The sequence below is a fragment of the Cynocephalus volans genome, chromosome 7 (genome assembly GCF_027409185.1).
Source record: "Cynocephalus volans isolate mCynVol1 chromosome 7, mCynVol1.pri, whole genome shotgun sequence".
NCBI classification, from domain to species: domain Eukaryota; kingdom Metazoa; phylum Chordata; class Mammalia; order Dermoptera; family Cynocephalidae; genus Cynocephalus; species Cynocephalus volans.
This window is the reverse complement of record NC_084466.1, coordinates 61,272,048-61,290,771: the sequence shown is the minus strand read 5'-3', so window position 1 is coordinate 61,290,771 and position 18,724 is coordinate 61,272,048. Positions and strand designations below refer to the sequence as shown.

The 18,724-nt window shown below is 41.9% G+C and overlaps 1 protein-coding gene across 1 annotated transcript in view; it reads left to right on the top strand.

The window, feature by feature from the left end:
- The window catches only part of ENOX1 (ecto-NOX disulfide-thiol exchanger 1), a 186,975-nt gene that overhangs the window by 90,687 nt on the left and 77,564 nt on the right, over positions 1–18,724 (top strand). Inside the window, exon 9 of the mRNA XM_063102878.1 lies at positions 15,661–15,845. Within this exon, the coding sequence (XP_062958948.1) occupies positions 15,661–15,845 (185 nt within the window). The remainder of the gene's footprint in view (positions 1–15,660; positions 15,846–18,724) is intronic.

The window sequence follows — 18,724 nt, the reverse complement described above, 5'->3', positions numbered from 1 at the left end:
GCTGTTAGATCTTGACTGCTAACACTGCTGCCCGTAAACTTCACTAATAAAAGACTTGAAGATGCTAGGTCTACTACATGCATACAGAAAGTGAGGACAAGAGGAAGTTTTGTAGAATTCCAGCTAGCCATACACAGTCAAGGGCCACTTAACTAATGAAGGAAGTAATTGCTTTCTTCCCTCTCTTGGAAATTTCACTCGCCATAATATAATACTTATACTTAGAAGCCCCAGAAATTGAAGTTTACAGCAATATAAAAATGATTATTATAGTAAGTTCTCCCATATCTAAATGGCTTAGAGACCCTTCTCTTTTGCTTGATTGAATGCCCTTGATATCAGAGAGGGACTAAATGCTCAGCAACTCTTCTCCCCAGTTTCGGGACACAATGTGTGAAGCCTTCTGGGAAGTGGCTAGAGAAGGAAAATTTTACTTTAGACTCCCCATCACTAGCAGAGAAGTAGAGAGCAACATTAATGGGGCAAAAGTTGCAAGACAGAGTCTTAATTGTAGCGTATCAGGCAGGGTGTCACAGGTTCTTTAATGAGCCCACCCTAACTTCTAGAGCTGCTGTGGCACAGTAGCCCTTGCTTTCTACTTGGGGCATATTGGGTCATTGCAGCTTGAAGCAGTTGCCTAAATTTTCAGTTTTCATAATTACTTTAGAAACAGGTAAATACTTAACACTGGGGTATTGTTAATTGATAGTATATCCATGAGCAGCCTTGAAGAAATCACATTTTATTTATTTATTTATTTATTTTTTGTCTTTTTCGTGACCAGCACTCAGCCAGTGAGTGCACCGGCCAGTCCTATATAGGATCCGAACCCGCGGTGAGAATGTCGCCGTGCTCCCAGCGCTGCACTCTCCCGAGTGTGCCACGGGCTCGGCCCAAGAAATCACATTTTAGATAAACTATATGATGGAAAGAGAAGGTTCTCAATATATTGCCAAGTGATAAAAGCAGTTACAAATCAACATGACAGAGAATTCCAATCATGTATGTATGTGTTATATTCACAATTTACATGTTAGGGGAAAATCTGTAGGAGTATTTGTTTTCTTCTTTGTGCATTTTCAAAAATGTCCGCAGCATATACAGGAATTATTTTAATAATTAAAACTATAATAAATATTAATTTAACAATTACATTGACTGTGTGATAAAAATCCATGTTGGTTGAGGAATACCACCTGGCATTTCCAATTATTCTGGAAAGTAAGAAGTAGTAACGAATAGTAAGTAGTATCTGATGATGGAAATTTATCAAATTGCTTTTTTCTGCTTTAAATTAGGGAATTTCCACATTTAACTTGCCATAATATGCTTACTGTCCCAGACCACATCATCTTATAATTTCCTATTCTAAGGGCTAATCATATTTGCAGAACTATTAACGATCCAAGTAATAATTCAAGTTCTAAACCAGAAAGAAATTTTGAGTTCTTATCCTCAGAGAGATTGGCAATGATGAGTCTCTTTAGATACAGAAGAAACCTTAGAAATATTGTACAACTTCTTCCTTTTTTCACAAACAGGAAAATGCAGTCCCATGTTGAGAACTTGTTATTTGTCCAAGATAGTAAATGGAAAGTCTAGAGCTCAATACTAGCTTCCTTCTCTCCAGGCTAATGACCGTTCTATGGCAGCACTGAGCTGTATGGGGAAAAGATTTCAGAATCCCTTTCAAATGCCTTAAGTGGCATCAGAAGAGTCGGTAACCAAATAAAATCAACCAAGGATTTTGAATGCCTGCTATGTGCATGGTACCATGATGCCATTTGGAGGCAAAGGTAGACTGGAGATGTTTATTACATTAAAATGTTAATCCAGGCAAAGCTGACTGGCTGGGGGGAGGGGTGGTTTATGCTTTGTCTTCCGATCATTTTCTCTATTTTCTACTAACTAAAAAGAGATTTACTTCAACATAGCCAGTGCAGCCAGCAAGCTGTTTTTAAGCCCATTCCAACAGAAATGCCAGCTTTAAAAAATATTTAGGAAATTGGCACAATCCCTTTTTCAGTTGAATGATATTTATGTCCTCAAAGCACAGTCTGCTGTATGGCTTTAGGCAAGAAGAAGAAAAAGAAAAGCTTTGAAGGAGTGAAGTACATTGGGTGAGCCGTGCCATGTCATGTGTTTCCTTTAGTAAAACGCAGACACTGCCACCACTCATGTAATCCACTTCCTCTCCAAAAAAGATAAAGGGAAAAATAGAAATATTTCTCAAAACACAGGTACACACTTGATGGTTGATTTGAAATGATCTGAACTACAAAATCAGCTCTTTGATTTTCCATCTAATCCCACGTTTTCTCTGCACCACTGGGACCTGGGAGAGCCTAGCTGAAGATCACCAGTTGATTGACTCACCATCTAATTTCAAGACGTATTGAAGTTCCTCTCCTTGTTTCTGAGGCTTTTCTTTATGAGCTGTACCTCTCAATATATCTTGAGAATAAAAGACTGAGGCAAAGCATCTACAATAATTTCAATCTTACTGAGATTCACAAATTCAGGGAAGTTTTGATCTGGGAGAGATCTTGGAAGTAATATGTCTTCTACCTTCCTCCAATGTTCTAAATTAATGAGAAAAATTGAATTTCAGTACCTTTAATAAAAAAGAAGTTGGGTTGCCGAATAAATGCCACCAGTTTATATTGGATATTTGTGATGTTTTTTGATTACAAGTGTTCAAGCACAACTTAATCTACAACATATATTTGGCAAAGCTTTTGGAGGTGGGATGAGAGATTTCATTCTTCTTGCAGTGATTTGCCAGCCAGTTGTTTATGAAATGTCTCTACCCATGATACTATGCTTTTCTAGTATAGTTTATATAATCTGAGTATCCTAAAGCCATCCATTTCTCTCTCTATCCTTAGTTCTTTGCCTCCATGAATTGTCTTAAGCAATGTCATAATACAAATAATGAAATTAAAACAACATATTCAATGAATTCTTACAGTGTGTGTGAGACCATACCCTTTGTCTTGCAATGCCAAGTGAAGGGGGAAAATTAGCAAAGTCTCATGAGACTAGTTGAGACTTAGTCTTTGATCTGAGAGTGTTCCTTATCTACTCTGAAAACTCCTAGTAGCATATCATCAGTTCTCCTTTTCCTGGAATAGCATCAGATCATTGCTCCAGTCTCTGGAATGCTCTCAGAAGTCACAGCCAAAAGCTTAGCAGATAAACCCTAACATAACTGTGAGAGTGAAAAGTACCTGGGAAGGTGTGTAAAGCTGTTTATCTTAACTCTAAGCCCTAGAGAAGGTTTATTTGTTTGTTTTAAGCAAATAAGGGTGAAAACACACTGTGATGGGAGGACTTCCATCCCATGTCCTCCTCAAAGATCAGCTTAGGATCTTTTCCTCTCCAAATGCCCAACCTATTGCACTGTACACAGCATGATTTGCTAAATGAATGGACAGGAAATTTGAACTAAGAAGAACTAATTTTTAATCTGTCAGGGGGTATTTTTGTTTTTCATTTTGAACAAAAAAAAATCCCATCTGATCCTCACAATGCTGACCACATTTTTCAAATGAGGACCCTGAGTCTCATAGAGGTTTAGTTACTTGGCCCAAGTCCCGTAGCTGGTATCTGGCTTCAAAGCCCCACTCTCTCCAGTACCCCTCTGCCTGCCTGGTGTACAGAATCCATGTCCACTCAACTCAGAGGTTGACAGTAGCAGAAACGTGGGATGCAGAGCACCATATCTGGTATTCACCTCAGGATGAGTGCTTCTCAGAAATACCCAACAGACCCAAACACGACATGTTTCTGCATCCCCCTCCCCCTGGTAGAGTCCTGCTTCCATAATTATATATCAGAGACACTATGAGTTGTTATTCTTTAGGGCAGGAAGAATGAGATGTTCTTTCAGGTGATCAAAACATGGGGACTATGGCCAGGTGAAGGATGGAGATAAGAGGACAAAGAGTAAAGACATAAGTAAGGTAAAATTTGAAACTTTTTCCCCTAGAACTAGATTGAAATTATTGCAGATGAAAAATATATCTTTTTTTAAGTAATTAAGAGGAGTTAGGTCCTTGGACTTTTGAAATAGAAATTAAAATTTAAATTGGATTTTTTGCCCCTTCTATATAACATTTAAGCTCCTGAGGAATATTATAATTGATACCAGATCATCAGTGTGATGTTTAACAAAGCACTTCATACAAAACTATCTATAGCACCTCTCTCATGTTCAATAAAAAGCTAGTAACAAGAGAGCTGCTTTCTCAGAGGAATTCTTTTAACCTTTCAGAAACAAAATATTTCATGCTAATTCCTGCTTAATTGGAAGGAAGTCATTTTTTAAAAAATCATTGAATATGGGTTTGAAGTCTGTTCCATCCCTGACCTCTTTAATTTAATCAAGGTCACCTCATAAACTTGCCCAAACAGCTCTATTTTTCAATTAGAAAAAGGAGGTAGAGCTGTTTAACAGCATTTAGTGTTTGATTAATAGTGCTTAACTGGTGCTTCAGCACTTGCAGAAGCTTTTTAAGGAGTTGCTAGTAAGAATAAAACATTTCTACCTGAAAAATAATACTCATCAGAAACTCAAAACAAATCACTTTAATGAGCAAAGCAAAAACTGGTTTTTGTGAGGATGTGAGAAAGGTTATCATGCTCAATATATAGAGGGTTTTAATGTCTGAACAACTCTCTCGCAGAGAAAAATTGCTATAATTTAGCCATCTAGACAGTTTATAAAATACACGTACTTTCCCTGCCCAAGGACTTGGGGAAGAGGAACGCTGAGTTTGTCGCAGCAGGATTTTGCAGTACTCAGATTCCAGGGATGAAAAGCAGTCATGAGAAGATATGTCCTGTTGAAGAATGTGAACTGGAGCCATCTGAATGGATAAAATATCAAGAGTTCTGAAAATAAGTCTGTCAGGCTGGGTCACAGACCCTTCAAACCTATTGTACAGAGTGGCTCACAGGCCCTTCAAACCCGTTCTGCAGCCTGGGTCACAGACCCCTCATATGTAGGTCACAAGATAGGTAATTGGAAAGATCCTGGGAGTCACTGGCAATGTTGACTTGCTTTATTCTGATGCGAGCTCAGCCCCCAGCCTCCTCAGCAGCCGCAGCAGCCACCTCCAGCAGATCCAACAACAGCAGCGGCCTCCTGGGAGTCCTGTGGATCAGAGCCGTTTGTCCTTTATATTTAAGTCAGATAACCAAGGAACACCTGGGTGCACGTGCGCAGTTAACATATGTACATCAAATAGGCTGGGTCATGCTTGGCAAGATTCCAAACAGCTGAGGGAGCCTGATCATTTTTCTTTCATTTTCCCTACAAAGTCTTTAGCTTCTTTCCACATTTCCTTCCCACTTTCTGGGCCTGACTGAAGACTGCTAAGCGCACCTTGAGGCCCTTTTGAAGAGAGGGTCATTTGGGTGGTCAGAGCATTCAAATGACTCTGAGAAAGGGGACTGCAAGAGTGAGAAATGGTGTTGAGCCAGATGAGGTCAGAGGCCCCTTGATGTATCTTAGTTTTGTTACCAGCATGGCTTGGAAATGATGTCCCTCAGCCTTCTCAGCAGTGACTTATGGTTCGTCCTAAGAGAGTTTCCTTGATGAGGTTGTGAGAAATAACCAATTAAGGGATTCTGTGGCATTTTGCAAATGCCAGGTACTGTGACAATGTGAAGAATTGATACTGGGGAGCAATAACAGAGCATAAATGAGTGGTTCATAGTCCTGACTGCATGTGAGAATCACCTGGGGATCTTTATACAAATACCAAGGCCTGGGGGTTAATGCCCAAGCATCTTTGCTCTTAAAATACTCCCAGATGAGTCTTCTGCACAAAGGATTGAAAACCACTGGCACATAATGAGGATTGATGGCTGTCAATAACAGGTGGAAAAGAAGGAGCAAAACAGGTTGAGATAACATAATAAACTAAGAATGAGAAGAAAATAAAAATGGAGTAAAAAATGAAAAGGTGTAGTAGACAGGAAGTGACAGACACAGGCAATAATAAAGGACCAAAGAACGGAGAAATGAGAGGGACACAGTTTAAGTCTAGCATGTGAGACCCAGATGGAGAATTCCCCTCATCAGGTCTGTGCCAGGTGCATTTCGAGTATCCTCTCATGAACTGGGAAAAGGCTACTTGCAAAGGGGGTGAGGAGGGTGGCTTGGTACAGAAAAATGTGATGTGAGCCCGGGAGAGTCCCTGCCTTTCTCTGACTCTAGAAGAGCAGCCAAGGACTGTTTCCCCATCCATCAGTGGTGAGAGAGGGAGGCCAGTTTGCCTGGGCATTTGCCAAGGAGAAAAGCCTCTAAGAATCTAGAGACTGGTCTGGGGGCACATGCACACAGGAGGGGCTTCCTTTCCTACAGTGAAGAGGCTGGTCTGAGGGCCCCTGGTCAAGGGCAATTAGTTCCAGAGGTCTGGCCTGGCCTCTCCTGGGTGCAAGCCACAAACATGCCGTAGCAGAACTTTCTCCAGAAATATGGCTGCAGAGAAAAGTAATACACGACAACATCTAGTAGATCAGAACAATGTGTTTTGGAGACACCGCCTGGAGGATTTATGAAAGCATTCAGTCACAATATCATCACGGGAGAGGCAGTAAGTAGCATTCAGAGAGGAACAGGTAGACAGATTAATGAAATGTGAGAAGACACGGCAGAGGGCAGAGAAGCTTAGAAGGCCATGTCGGATGGTAAAAGCTGGAGAGGAGACAGTTTTGTAACAGAGAAGCTTTTGGAAAAGGCAAAAAAAAAAAAAAGAGGTGCCAAAAAAATAAAGAAATACAAGAGTATGGAAGAAAGTTATGAAAAAAACATTAGGAAATAGGGATCTGGTCCCTAAAGGCTAGAGAAGTGGTTCTAAAATATTGGCATACATTAGAATCACACTAGAAACTTACTGAAATGCACTTCCCCAGGCCCCATTCCAGAATCTCAGATTCAAAGGGTCCAAGATGGGTCCAAGAATTCTATTTAAGACATAGCAAGGTGGTGCAGATACCAGCTAGTTGTTCATACCAGTGTCATCCTACCTTGGTTATACATTTAGAGAGGATGAGGTGTTTTTTGTTTTGGGTTATTTTATTTATTTATTTTTTGTCCTAATACCAGGCATAAATAAGTGTTCATAATCAATTTCGATGTTGGTGATGGAAATAGTGGGGAAGGAGGAGACTTCACAGACAGCCCAAGCATACTCACTGCCCAAGCATAAAAGCGAAGTCCTGGTTCCCACTTAGTATTCTGGGTAGTTAGTGTTGACATAAGGTGCAAACAACTAAAAGAAGAAAAAAAGCTTTCTGTTCAACTCATCTTTGTTATCACAAGTATTTGTTGTTATAAAAGCTTTGTGGAAAAGTTGCTATTCCTTGCAACGGGATACAACTGAGAACATACTAGTCCTGAGAACATACTAGTACTAGTCTAGTACTGAGAACATACTTTAAGTTTGGGCTGGACTTCATTTCCCATTTCATAGTGTGGATGTGTTTTATGTGGTAAACACCAGTGTGTGTGTGTGTGTGTGTGTGTGTGTGTGTGTGTGTGTGTGTGTGTGGTATAGCAGGAGAAGGAAAATCTCACATCTTGAGGGGAAGATTTCTTGAAGGAAATTAGAAGTGACCATTCGTTTAAAGGGAAGGAAATTTGTAAATTGGGAGGAGAAAGAGGTGGCTGATTTTATTTTGCAAGCTTCTGAGGAAATGAGTCATTTTTTCAAGGAAGGATTGCTGTTTAAAACTTCTCTCTTTGGACAACACTAACTACTAGTGTGTGAAGTTACACAAACCAAACTCCAGTGGCGGAGTGCTATACCCAAGGGAGGTGCACTGTCTGTGAGGGAGGGAAGGAGGGGTCGCTGTTCCTGAAAACCAGTGTCATTTTGCAATCTATCTTGGTCTAGCGAAGTCTGACTGCCCTAAAAAGAATCTTTAAAACCTTCAGATGGAGGAAAAAAAGGTAGGCTAATAACTTGGAAATCGAAATAGGGATTGAAAGTGAAAAAGAAAACTGAAATCTAATCCAAAGAAAAGGGAGAGTGGAAAAAAATGTCCCCTCCTGATATGCCTCCTGCCTGGCTCTGAGGCTCTGTAAAAAGCCACCGTCCTGTCCGCTCCCTCCTCTGGTCTTGCCCGATCAGCCTGTGAACCTTCTTCTGGCAATTGCTGGGTCTCCTTGGTTGAAGCAGTTTCCAGTGCACGGCCATCCCACTCCTGCTTCTTTTCAGCTTCTCAAAGTGCGCGCAGCCTAACCCCACCTTCTACAGGAAGCTCTCCTCTCCCTGCCAGAAGCCTTATCTCCCTTCCTCTCGCCACCACTACACACTGCGGGGAGAGCCCCTCCTGAAGCTGTTCTAATGGGCCCCACCAGTTTCCACATCTGCAGCTCTGCCTGCCACTGGGGCAGGGGCTAAGAGCCCTGCTCCCCCCACCCTGCCCTGGCTTAGCCTAGAGCAGGCACTCAGCTCCTGTTTGCAGATTCTCTTTTTATGTGAATCTAAAGGCCCCTGAGGACTCTAAAGGCCCCCTGCCTTATCCTCCAACAACATTTTAAATGACAGACTTATCCTGCTATTGGAAGATGTGAGCATGCCTCTTTCCTTTGGTTATTTTCCTCTGAGGAAAATGGGGGTGGTTGGGGGAGGTATCAGAGGATATTAATGTAAATAGAAAAGTGATAAGGCATGATGTGAATTCTCAACAGTGCCGGCAGCCCAGCAGCACCTCAGAGTCCTGCCGCCGGTGCAGACTCCTTCGTTAGGAAGAGCTACGTGGAGGAAGAGACAGAGGGTTATTTTTTCTGAATCACCTGCCGCCAGTTGTGCCTCCAGACTCACATTTCAGCCATTATAGTAACGGGATCTAGCTTACCTACACTGTCCAAATTACCCTTATTCCACTGGCCTCACACAAAGATGGAAATAGACACTGCATTGTGCTTTGTTTAGCTCTCCCTAATAATAGCTAATGTGCAGACTATAATACACACTACAAATATAAAATGCTATGTCAATGCTAAGTTGTAATAATAATAATCCTGCAAAAATGTAGCAGAAGGAATTTCCATGAGCAATTTGAGGAAGATTGCTGCTTCAGTGATGATACACGTGTTACTGAAAAACAGATCAATTGTACTTTGTTGGTACTGGAAGAGGCTCTCTAGCCAGAGATTGGCCTATCAGTTCGGCAGACATCCCACAATGCTTTCCAGCTCCGTGCCTGGCCACTGGGAGGCACTGACAGTGACAGAAGCCTGAGGGGTCTTCTGAGGGTGGGGCTGGTACTCATCTCTGGCCCTTCTCAGCCCATTCAGAGGCAGATGCAGGGACAGAGCTCTGTGGAGCTGAGAGCAACAGGAAGAGGAATCTCTGCATCCTTTATTCCAACTGAAGGCACAGACACAAGAGCCAAATGTAGGTGCCTTCAGATGGATGGGATAAACACTCTAACTTGAGTTCTTCAGGAGCCCCAAGATCAACATGAGTCTTTGGACACAGCTCTAAACTTAATGAAACCTTGTTAACCACTGAAGCGCATGAGCTTAGGGATTAGTGGGTACCAATGTGGTCATGTCAGAGGAGAGAGACACAGGGCAGAAAGACGGATCCTTAAATGGTTCGAGTCAGGCCTCAAGACTTCCAGAAGGGTGAGTTTAACTTCCAGAAGGATCATCCCAAAATTTCTCCTCCAGAAAATATATGTAGGTTTATTTTTAAATAGAGACATCCTCTCTTGCTTTCATACTAGAGCCTCTCTCTTGCAGAATACTCCCCCAAAGTGGAATGTTTTACCTCTGTTAGGAACAAACTAGCCACTACAGTAGGGTCCCTGGTTTCCTCCTTTCTCAGGCTGCAGCTCTTATATGGACCTAGGCCTCCCTGATGGCATGACATTGAAGAATATAGTTGTGGAGCCACACCCTGCACTTCCAGCCAGCTGTGCAACTTTCATCCCTCTGAAACTCAGTTTCATCACCTGTAAAATAGAAATAATAATCATCTTACTGTGTCATTTTTGTGAGGGTGAAAGGAGACTGTGCAAATAATATGCTTTGCAGAGCACCTGGCACATCAACACTGTTAGCTATCACTGTCTCTATCACGATTGCTGCTACTGTTGTTTGGGGAAAACGCGGGGAGGAAAACAGAGTAGTGACAGTACCTTTTGCCCAAATCTCCCCCCTAACTCCTTAAAGAGGTGCGAAGGGTACTGGGGCAGGGCTGGGTGATGGAGCCTGGGCATGGGAATGGAACAAGTCTCCCTTCATAGGGGCAGAGCATGGGCTGGCTTCATGCAGAGAAGGTCAAGGAATAAAACCAGAATGACAGGCCAAGCATGTGGTTCCTTCAGAAGCATCTGTCCGAACAATACAGCCACAGCCCCAATTCTGGAACCAGGGGATCAAATGAGCAGTGGTTCTCAAAGAGGTCTCAGCACCAGCGGTGTCAGCACCACCTAGGGAATTGGAGGAATGCAATTTCTTGGGCTTTATACCAAATTGGAACTCTGTAGTATGTGTTTTAATATGCACGCCAGGAGATTCCAATGCAGGCCAGTGTATGGGAGACACTGGGTTAGAGTAACACCAGCTGCTATAAATATAACTCCCAAATTTTCAGTGGTTTAACCAAACAAACAAACAAAAATGGCATTTATTTCTTGGGCACAGAATAGTCCCAGGCAGATATCCTTGGTCTGTGGCACCTTTCCTCCATGTGTTGACTCAGAGACCCAAGCCCATTCCAGCAGTGGGAAGAGAAAGAGGAGTAGTGTGCAGAAGGCCGCTGCTCGCCCCTCACGTGCCCCCAGGGAGGACTAGTCACACGGCGGCCCCGGGCCATCACCTCTCAAGAGCAAGGCTGCCCTGTGCAAAGGGAAGTGTGAGTTTGGATACACAGTGGGATGACTCTGCCACAGAATAGCAACTGGAGACCTCAGGCACCCACAAGAAAACTCAGAATGCAGAGAGGAGGATAGAACCTGAGAGTCCCTGGGCCATGACTACCTCTCCCTCTCATAGGGGCCCAGAAGGCAGGCAGGGAGCTATTAAAGTTTCACAGACAGCGTGGTCCCCGACCTCCTGTGTTCTGGACCTATCAATACAACTGCCTACCTGGGCAGCAGCCAATGAAGTCCTTGAAAAAGACTTGCCTTGTGTGTGGGGAAAACAGTTCAGCAGTGTCCTTGCAGCATGCCAGCGGGACATCAGCAAGTAGAGGGAGAAGAACACAGAGTTCCCCAGAGACACAAAGACTAACAGTTCTGGAGAAATCCAGATCCTGTTGAACAATATGGTAAACTGTTACATCTTGCCTGAGCATAAAAAAGGTATTAACGTGCCATCATCTTACTGGGACATAAACCAAAATAACTTTCACTTTTTACATATTGCTAATTATTTTTCTGAGGCTGGCTCAGGCTGGTAAGAGAGAGATTTCAAGGCTTTCACTAGATTATTTACTTAAAGAAGCTAAGCATGCCATTATCTGTTCCCATGGAAACAGAGTAATGATACAGGAGACAGAGGAGGAGGTCACTTTGGCCATAATTAATATAAAAAAATAATGGTTTATGGAAAATCTAGTAAAGGATACAATGAAATGCTGTAATACCTTTAAACTTTTTCTTCAGCAGTGTGATTTAATCTTTAGATCAATTTTCATATACTAGTGTCACTTTGGTATTCTTTCTAGTCTAAATTTTGAAATGTAACTTACTCTTATTTAACAAAATTTTTCCAATGTTGTTATTTCATTTTTGATCCAATCAGAAAATTTCAGTACTTATAATTTTGGATGACCGTATAGGTCTTAACCTTCATCCATATGACGTGTGCCATAGCTCCATGCTGTGGTTTCTCAATAAATGGTGATTGGTAACAATGATAATCCAAAAGTACCACTAGATTCAGCAGTGCATTTAAAATCACCAAAGGGAAATTTAATTATGTTCGGTATAGCTTACATTTCAAGTGTCTTACTGAATTTTTTTTAATTGAATATTGGTAATCCACATGGGGTGTCTCTCAGCTAAATAGTCCATTTGTTGGAATACAGTGCACTCCTTGAGTATTCTTACTAAGAGAAGCACACTGTAGTTTATTTTTAATCCTTATGCTTATTTGAATAGTGTATTTGTTGTGCAGTTTCTTAAGGGTAAATTCTGTCATGGAAGTTTGATGACACATTTTTTCAAAATTGTTTAATTTACTAGTGTCCCAGAAAGAACAATAGAGAAAAAAGAAATAAAAGGGTTGACCTGCCAAGTTTCTGAACTTTTAACACACTGACAAATTAAATTAAGTAAGAAGTTATTAAGATTTTGTTTCTTTTAGAGCTCTAGCCCAAGAAACACAATATAGCCTCTTCTGGGCAGCCTTGTCTGAGTGGTAGATTCATGGGTGCTGCATGACACTGAATAATGTTAACAAACAGGTGGCCTGAAGTTAAATGGAGTCAATATACAATTTCTCACCCTTTAGAAGATAACCATTTGCTGCCACATGAGTAACCAAATTTTTTTTGTAAATATTGAGCTTGAAATCATTTAATCAGGAATGTAAATCAGTTATACGCACCAATTATTAAAATGTTGATGGAATTGGCTATGGTACTGATTTTTTTGGGGGGGGGGGGAGGGAATTACAGCTGTTGTTTTTCTTTACATGATGATACTGCATTCCTATTCTAGGAATGCAAACAGCATTGTATCCTGCTTGGCAGGCACGGTGGTCACTTGGCTTAGCCAAGACTAAGAACTCTCAGCAGTACCATTGTATGGGCTTGTAGAAGAACTCCTAAAATAAAGGATGGTGCACTTTCCTATGTGTATTTATGCTCAGATAATTTATTTAAATAATGTTGCTAGCACATGGTTTATAGCTGCTTGCATTTTGCTACACAGATTTCAGCATATCTTGCAGACTATGCAATTCATTTGGAAAATGTAATTTCCATCCCTGCATACTAATCGATTTCTTCTCAAACACCTGCTATCAGTTATGATAATAAAAATGCCACTCTGAATTGAAAAAGGGCCAAATAGAGCTTCCTAAGGAAATGACTTAAGTGTCTTTGAATGCTACTAAATGTAGTAATGTGCTTGTGTAGTGCCAACACTTTTTTCGTCATTTGCATTTTCTGTGATTTTGCCCTGTTACAACATCCCTCTCTCAAATGATGCCTCATCACCATTTCCCTATGGGTTGGCAAACCAAGTTATCAGGAGCGGTGTATCGGGGTATGGACAAGATTTGAAGTCGGGCTGCACAAAGTAAAGCAGTGCCAGCTCATGTCCCTGGGCACACCCTGGGTCACTTCTGGTTTTATGAGTAAGTCCCTGAACACTGTAAAATTGGATGCTCTTTGGTTTTGCACACGCATATGCACCAAATAAAAATTCCTTTATTCCTTCTCTTCAGCCTCCAGTTCATTCCACGCACCATTGCTAAACTAATCTTCCTAAATCTTCAATTTCATCAAAACCTTCCACTACCCCAAGCACCTTCTGTGGTTCTCAATTGGCCGCCCCATTGAGCCTAACCTTCCCCATCCTCTCTCATCACCTGACATGGATCAGCTTTCACTGCTTCCAGACAGACATCTGCCTTTTTGGTCAAGCTTCTCTCCTTCCTGCCCCAAATATTCTGTTTCCCATTCTCGTCTCTGGGTTTTTGCTCAGGCGCTTGCTCCTGCCTGAGACGTCCTTCCCCAGTTCTTGGGTTTTTCATCTTTCAAAGCTCTCTTTTGTTCCATCAGTCTGCATTTTTCTTTCTCTTCTCTGAACTCCTACACAATATATTCCTTTGTCATGTGCCTTGACACTAAGTTGATCTTTTATTTATTCATTTAACCAACATTTATTGAATACCTACTGTACACCAGGCATATCGCTCTGTCCTTTGAATGCATTTGTTTCCTTTTAAGTTGTCAGTTTCTATTAGATTTTAAGCTCCTTGAGAGAAGAGAGATATTTTGACTCCTCTTTTTGTGATCTAAGATGCCCAGACAGACCTGGGCACAGGCCTGAGTATGCAGTAAACGTTTGTTGACTAATTGATCCCTAATGGTTTGAGGTAGGGAATTTTCTGGTTAATTGCATGTTCTGTTTGATTAGTATTTCAGTGTGCACTATACATAGATTGTCATTTTGCAAAGGGGAATACCGTAAAACACTCAACTGTAAAACTATTAACAAAATTAGATATTTGAGGGGAGAATTCACTGAGGTCTCAGAGCACCTCAGCAAAGCTCTGTCATCATTGTACTGCAATGTGCAGGTAGGACATATAGGAGGCTGACCTCAATCCAGCGCTCTGACATGGGAAACAGAGGGGATGGGGAGGGGAGAAGGGGAAGTGTCAGGGCATGGAAGTGAGCATGTGCAGTAGATTCCACACCACACCCTTACATACTGGATGTTACATCTTTGAGGAAGTTTCTAGTAACAAACTTTTCAAATGTTCTTTTGCTTTTCTCTCATTTATAATACTAGAGAATTACTTTTCTGGGGGGTGGGTAGAACACTGGGACACTGGTGGAAGAGTAGAGGGAGAGAATGGGAGACTGGTTTTGAACAGTCTGGTAAGAACTAAACACACTTGGAATGAAGGTAGGACCGTAACTGAGAGCAAAGACTCTGGAGCTGGTGGCCTGGGTTTGAAGACCATTTCTGCTACTTACTTTGTGGTACTGGACAAGTTATCTAACTTCTCTGCATCTCATCCTTCTCATCTGTAAAGACAAGGCTAAGAACAGCTCCTGCATCCTAGGCTTGATGCGGGGATTGCGTTAGTTCACATGAAGCTCTTGGCCCGGTACTTTGTGAGTGCTTAGCAAGCTATTATAACTATTATAGAGACCACTAAACAATAGGCAGAAGCTACGGAAGGATTTCTCATCCTAAGTCTTTGTTTTGTACCAATGACTTTTCCCTTATATTCAGTTTCAGCTGTTTCTGAAACCTTGAGATGTGTAAGACACTGAGTTAACTGTCTTGGCATCTCAGTGAGACAGAAATGTGAGTGCAGTCTGAATCTACACAGAGAATTTTAGGTTTCAGAGAGGAGCCTTAGAGTAACCACTCAGCCTTGTAAGGGAAAAAGGTTTTAATCTGTGGTAAAACAGATGGAACTAGGTTACCATTCTGATAGGAGCTAAAGAAAACAATTTGTGCAGTCTGTCCCAGCAGTCGAGCAGGAAGGAGTGGTGTGCATATAAATTCCTCTCTCCCCTGGGATGCTGCTGCATGCCTCAACCTGTGGAACTGCTGATTATTTGAAAGAAACAGGCACTCCAAGGAGCTAAGCAATCCTGTAGAAATGGAGAGGACAATAATGTGGTAGATATGATTGTTACCTGGAATTCTGAATGTCATCATCAACTAGCAACACGGGACAAGGTCAAGAATTTGGAAGGAATTAATCCCGTGCCCACAGGAAACATTCATACATAAGACAGGACAAATAGATAATTCCCAAAGAAGTGATGCTTACCAACTGCAAAACCCAAAAAGAGCCCCAGGGTAAGGCATTTGAGTTTTATTTCTGAGCGGGTACGACCATTAAGAAGTCAGGTGAGAGACTCCCTTTCCCACAGAAGGCATCCTCAAACTGAGCAAGCAGGTAACTCACTTGAACCCATTCTGTTTGTCCTCCAGCCCTGGCTGCCCAGGCATATGCTCTGAAAGAGGAGAATGACAGCCTCCGTTGGCAGCTGGATGCCTACAGGAACGAGGTGGAGCTGCTGAAACAAGAAAAAGAACAGCTTTTTCGAACAGAAGAAAACCTCACCAAGGACCAGCAGCTACAGTTCCTGCAGCAGACCATGCAAGGCATGCAGCAGGTACCTGGGCCCAGAGTTTTTGTCCTAGAGAGGAAGGAATGTGGGTATTAAGAAAAAGTAAAGTGGCAGCCGTTTGCCAGAAAGGGGGAAGGAGAAGAAACGACCACCAAAAAAGCTAAGTCTGTAGGAAGGGACAGTGCTAATAACTGTGAGAGAGTAGAATCTGGAGAAAAGCCACACTACAGAAACATGTTGAAATACGTCCTGGAGGTAGGAAATGAAGGAAGAAAATTTAGGAGATTGCAATGTTGTATATGAAATACAGCCTTGTGGCCTACCGTCAGCAAGCCCTTGCTGATCCCAACACAAGTGCTTTGTAACCTGAGAACTTGTAGGTTCAAAGCACAACTGACTTTACAAAAGCGGTTTTTTGTTTCGTTTGTTTTTAAGGTCAGTGTAAATGTAAACTGTATTGTTTCTAATTCTTCTGGATTATACTTAGGATCCAGTCAGGCTGCATGAACGCACTACCTGTCTAAGAAATGTTTGTTGGTGGAATGGAGGAAGTCCAGAGTTTGAGGACAGGTAACTTTAGAAACTGGGCAATCGCTGTGCTTTTGTTGAAGAGTGCCAGACTTCACCCTGGTATACTGAATTTAAACATGCATTTATGGCAATTGTTAGGAAGGAGATGGAAGCTGTGGACTTTGGGGTAGAGAAAAGAACATGCACTGTGGGAAATAAAAGGATGAGGAGAGAGGAAAAGCAGAGTATCAGCAGTCGAAGAATAGAATCAAAGATTCACAGCAGGATTTGTATCTGAAACATCAGTTGATACCTGATATTCTTAAAGTGTTTGGGCTTTTGAGTTATCTTAGAATAACAGAGCAAAGATTATTATCACACATGGATATTTCTTAATTACTCCTTTACATATAGAAACCCAACCAACATTCTCTGAAAAACAGACTCTCTATTTAAACAAGGGAAATGTAAGTAGGATGATGGGAAGTTAAAATACATAATGATAGGATTTTTTTTAGATTCTCCCATTCATATTGACTGCTCTCTAAGATCAGGAGCATGAATTGCCTGCAAAAGTATCTCAGTGATTAGAGGTAACTACTACAGAAACATGAGCCAGACAGGGAAAAATAATTGAAAGGAAGGGATATAAGAAGAATCACAGATTGGGAAGTGAGCACGTTAATCACCAAGTCACAGAAGTTATATCTTAAGCATCTCCTGCCATTTTAAAGAAATGTTCGAGTCTTGGCCTTGAGTCCTAACTGGTTGGTGTTCACAGTGTGTGTTAGACTAATCAGTGAGATTCAGAGGTCAGAGCCAGCCAGGAAAATGTCATTACTCAGGTCCCTGTACTTGGAAATCGATGTAACAGCTGCTGTGTGAGGCTCCTGGGGTTATCCATATGCCCCAACATTGGGTGTGTGTCAGCGCCATTGCCAGGATGAGTGTCTGTCGATTTCCCCAAAGACCGTAATGCCAGACCCAGCCCATAAGCTAGGATGTCACACTTCAAGCAACGGGCCCTCTTTCCTCCTGAAAAGATTCCCCCTGTTCCTTTAAAGGTAGATAAAGGCTTTAGAGCTGTTGAAGATTCAAATCTAGAAGATTGTCAGAGGGGGCAAAGGTGTGCTGCTCAATCAGGGAGACGTACACTAGGGTTTCAGCTCAGGGACACTGAGGAGCCATGTGCCAGGTGTACAAAAGAGCAATGCACAAGTCTCCACCTGAGCCACAGCCCTCCTGAAGGAGGGAGTTAATTGTTGGAGCTTCTCATACATTTGCAGAATGTCCTTGTCAGCAGGAAATGTACTTTAATGTTTTTGGTTTGTTTTTGTTTTTTTGTTTCATTGTGGTTTGGTTTAAACAACATAAATTTATTGTTTCACAGTTCTGAAGGCTACAAGTTCAAGATCTAGGATCCAAGAGTGGGTTTGGTTCCTTCCGAGGGCTGTAAGGATCTGTTCCATGTCTGTCTCCTAGCTTCTGGTGGTTTGCTGGCAGTTGTTGGCATCCCTTGGCTTGTAGAAGTATCACCCCAATCTGTGATTTCATCTTCACATGGCATTCTACACGTGTGTGTGTGTGTGTGTGTGTGTGTGTGTGTGTGTCCAAATTTCTGCTCTTTATAAGGACACAGTTCATAAAGGACTAGGGACCCACCCTACCCCAGTATGACCATATCTTAACTAATTTTATCTGTACCAATTCTATTTCCGAGTAAGGTCACATTCTGTGGTACAGGGGGTTATACTTCAACATGTAAATAGGCGTGTGGGGCAGGACACAATTCAATCCATAATAGACACATAGTAGATAGTCAAAATATAGGTACTGAGTAGAGGAATGGATGGACAAAGGCCCAGAGGCAAGAACTAGCTTGGTGCCTGTGGGGAGCTCTGGGTTGTGTGGGGAGCTCTGGGTTGTGTGGGGAGCTCTGGGTTGTGTGGGGAGCTCTGGGTTGTGTGGGATGGTCAAGAACAAGGCAGGGAGTGGTGAGAGCTGACACCCAGAGGTAGGTGTAGCCCCTCCTTAGCACGTGGAAGCACTCACTCCGTGGTGGCTGCTGTGGTTTTAATTTTTACTGGCTGTGAGACAGATACAACACATCTTTAACATAGTTTTAAAATATAGTTGCTTTTTTAAGAGTCACATTTCTACCATATTCTACCATGCATGAATAAATTACCACAATTTGCTAATTTGAATCCCATTGCCAAAAATTCTCTTGATTTTAAAACCTACTCTCAATCTGCCTGCCATCCACTTTATAAACTAGGGAACCCTCATCTCACATGAAAGTCAAGGAAGAGAGGAGGGTCAGCCTCCTGTGTGTAATTGTTTCTACAGTCAGTCTCTGTTTGGGAAATTATTTCTGTAACAAACAAAATAAAATAAAGAGCCTTAAGGGCTTT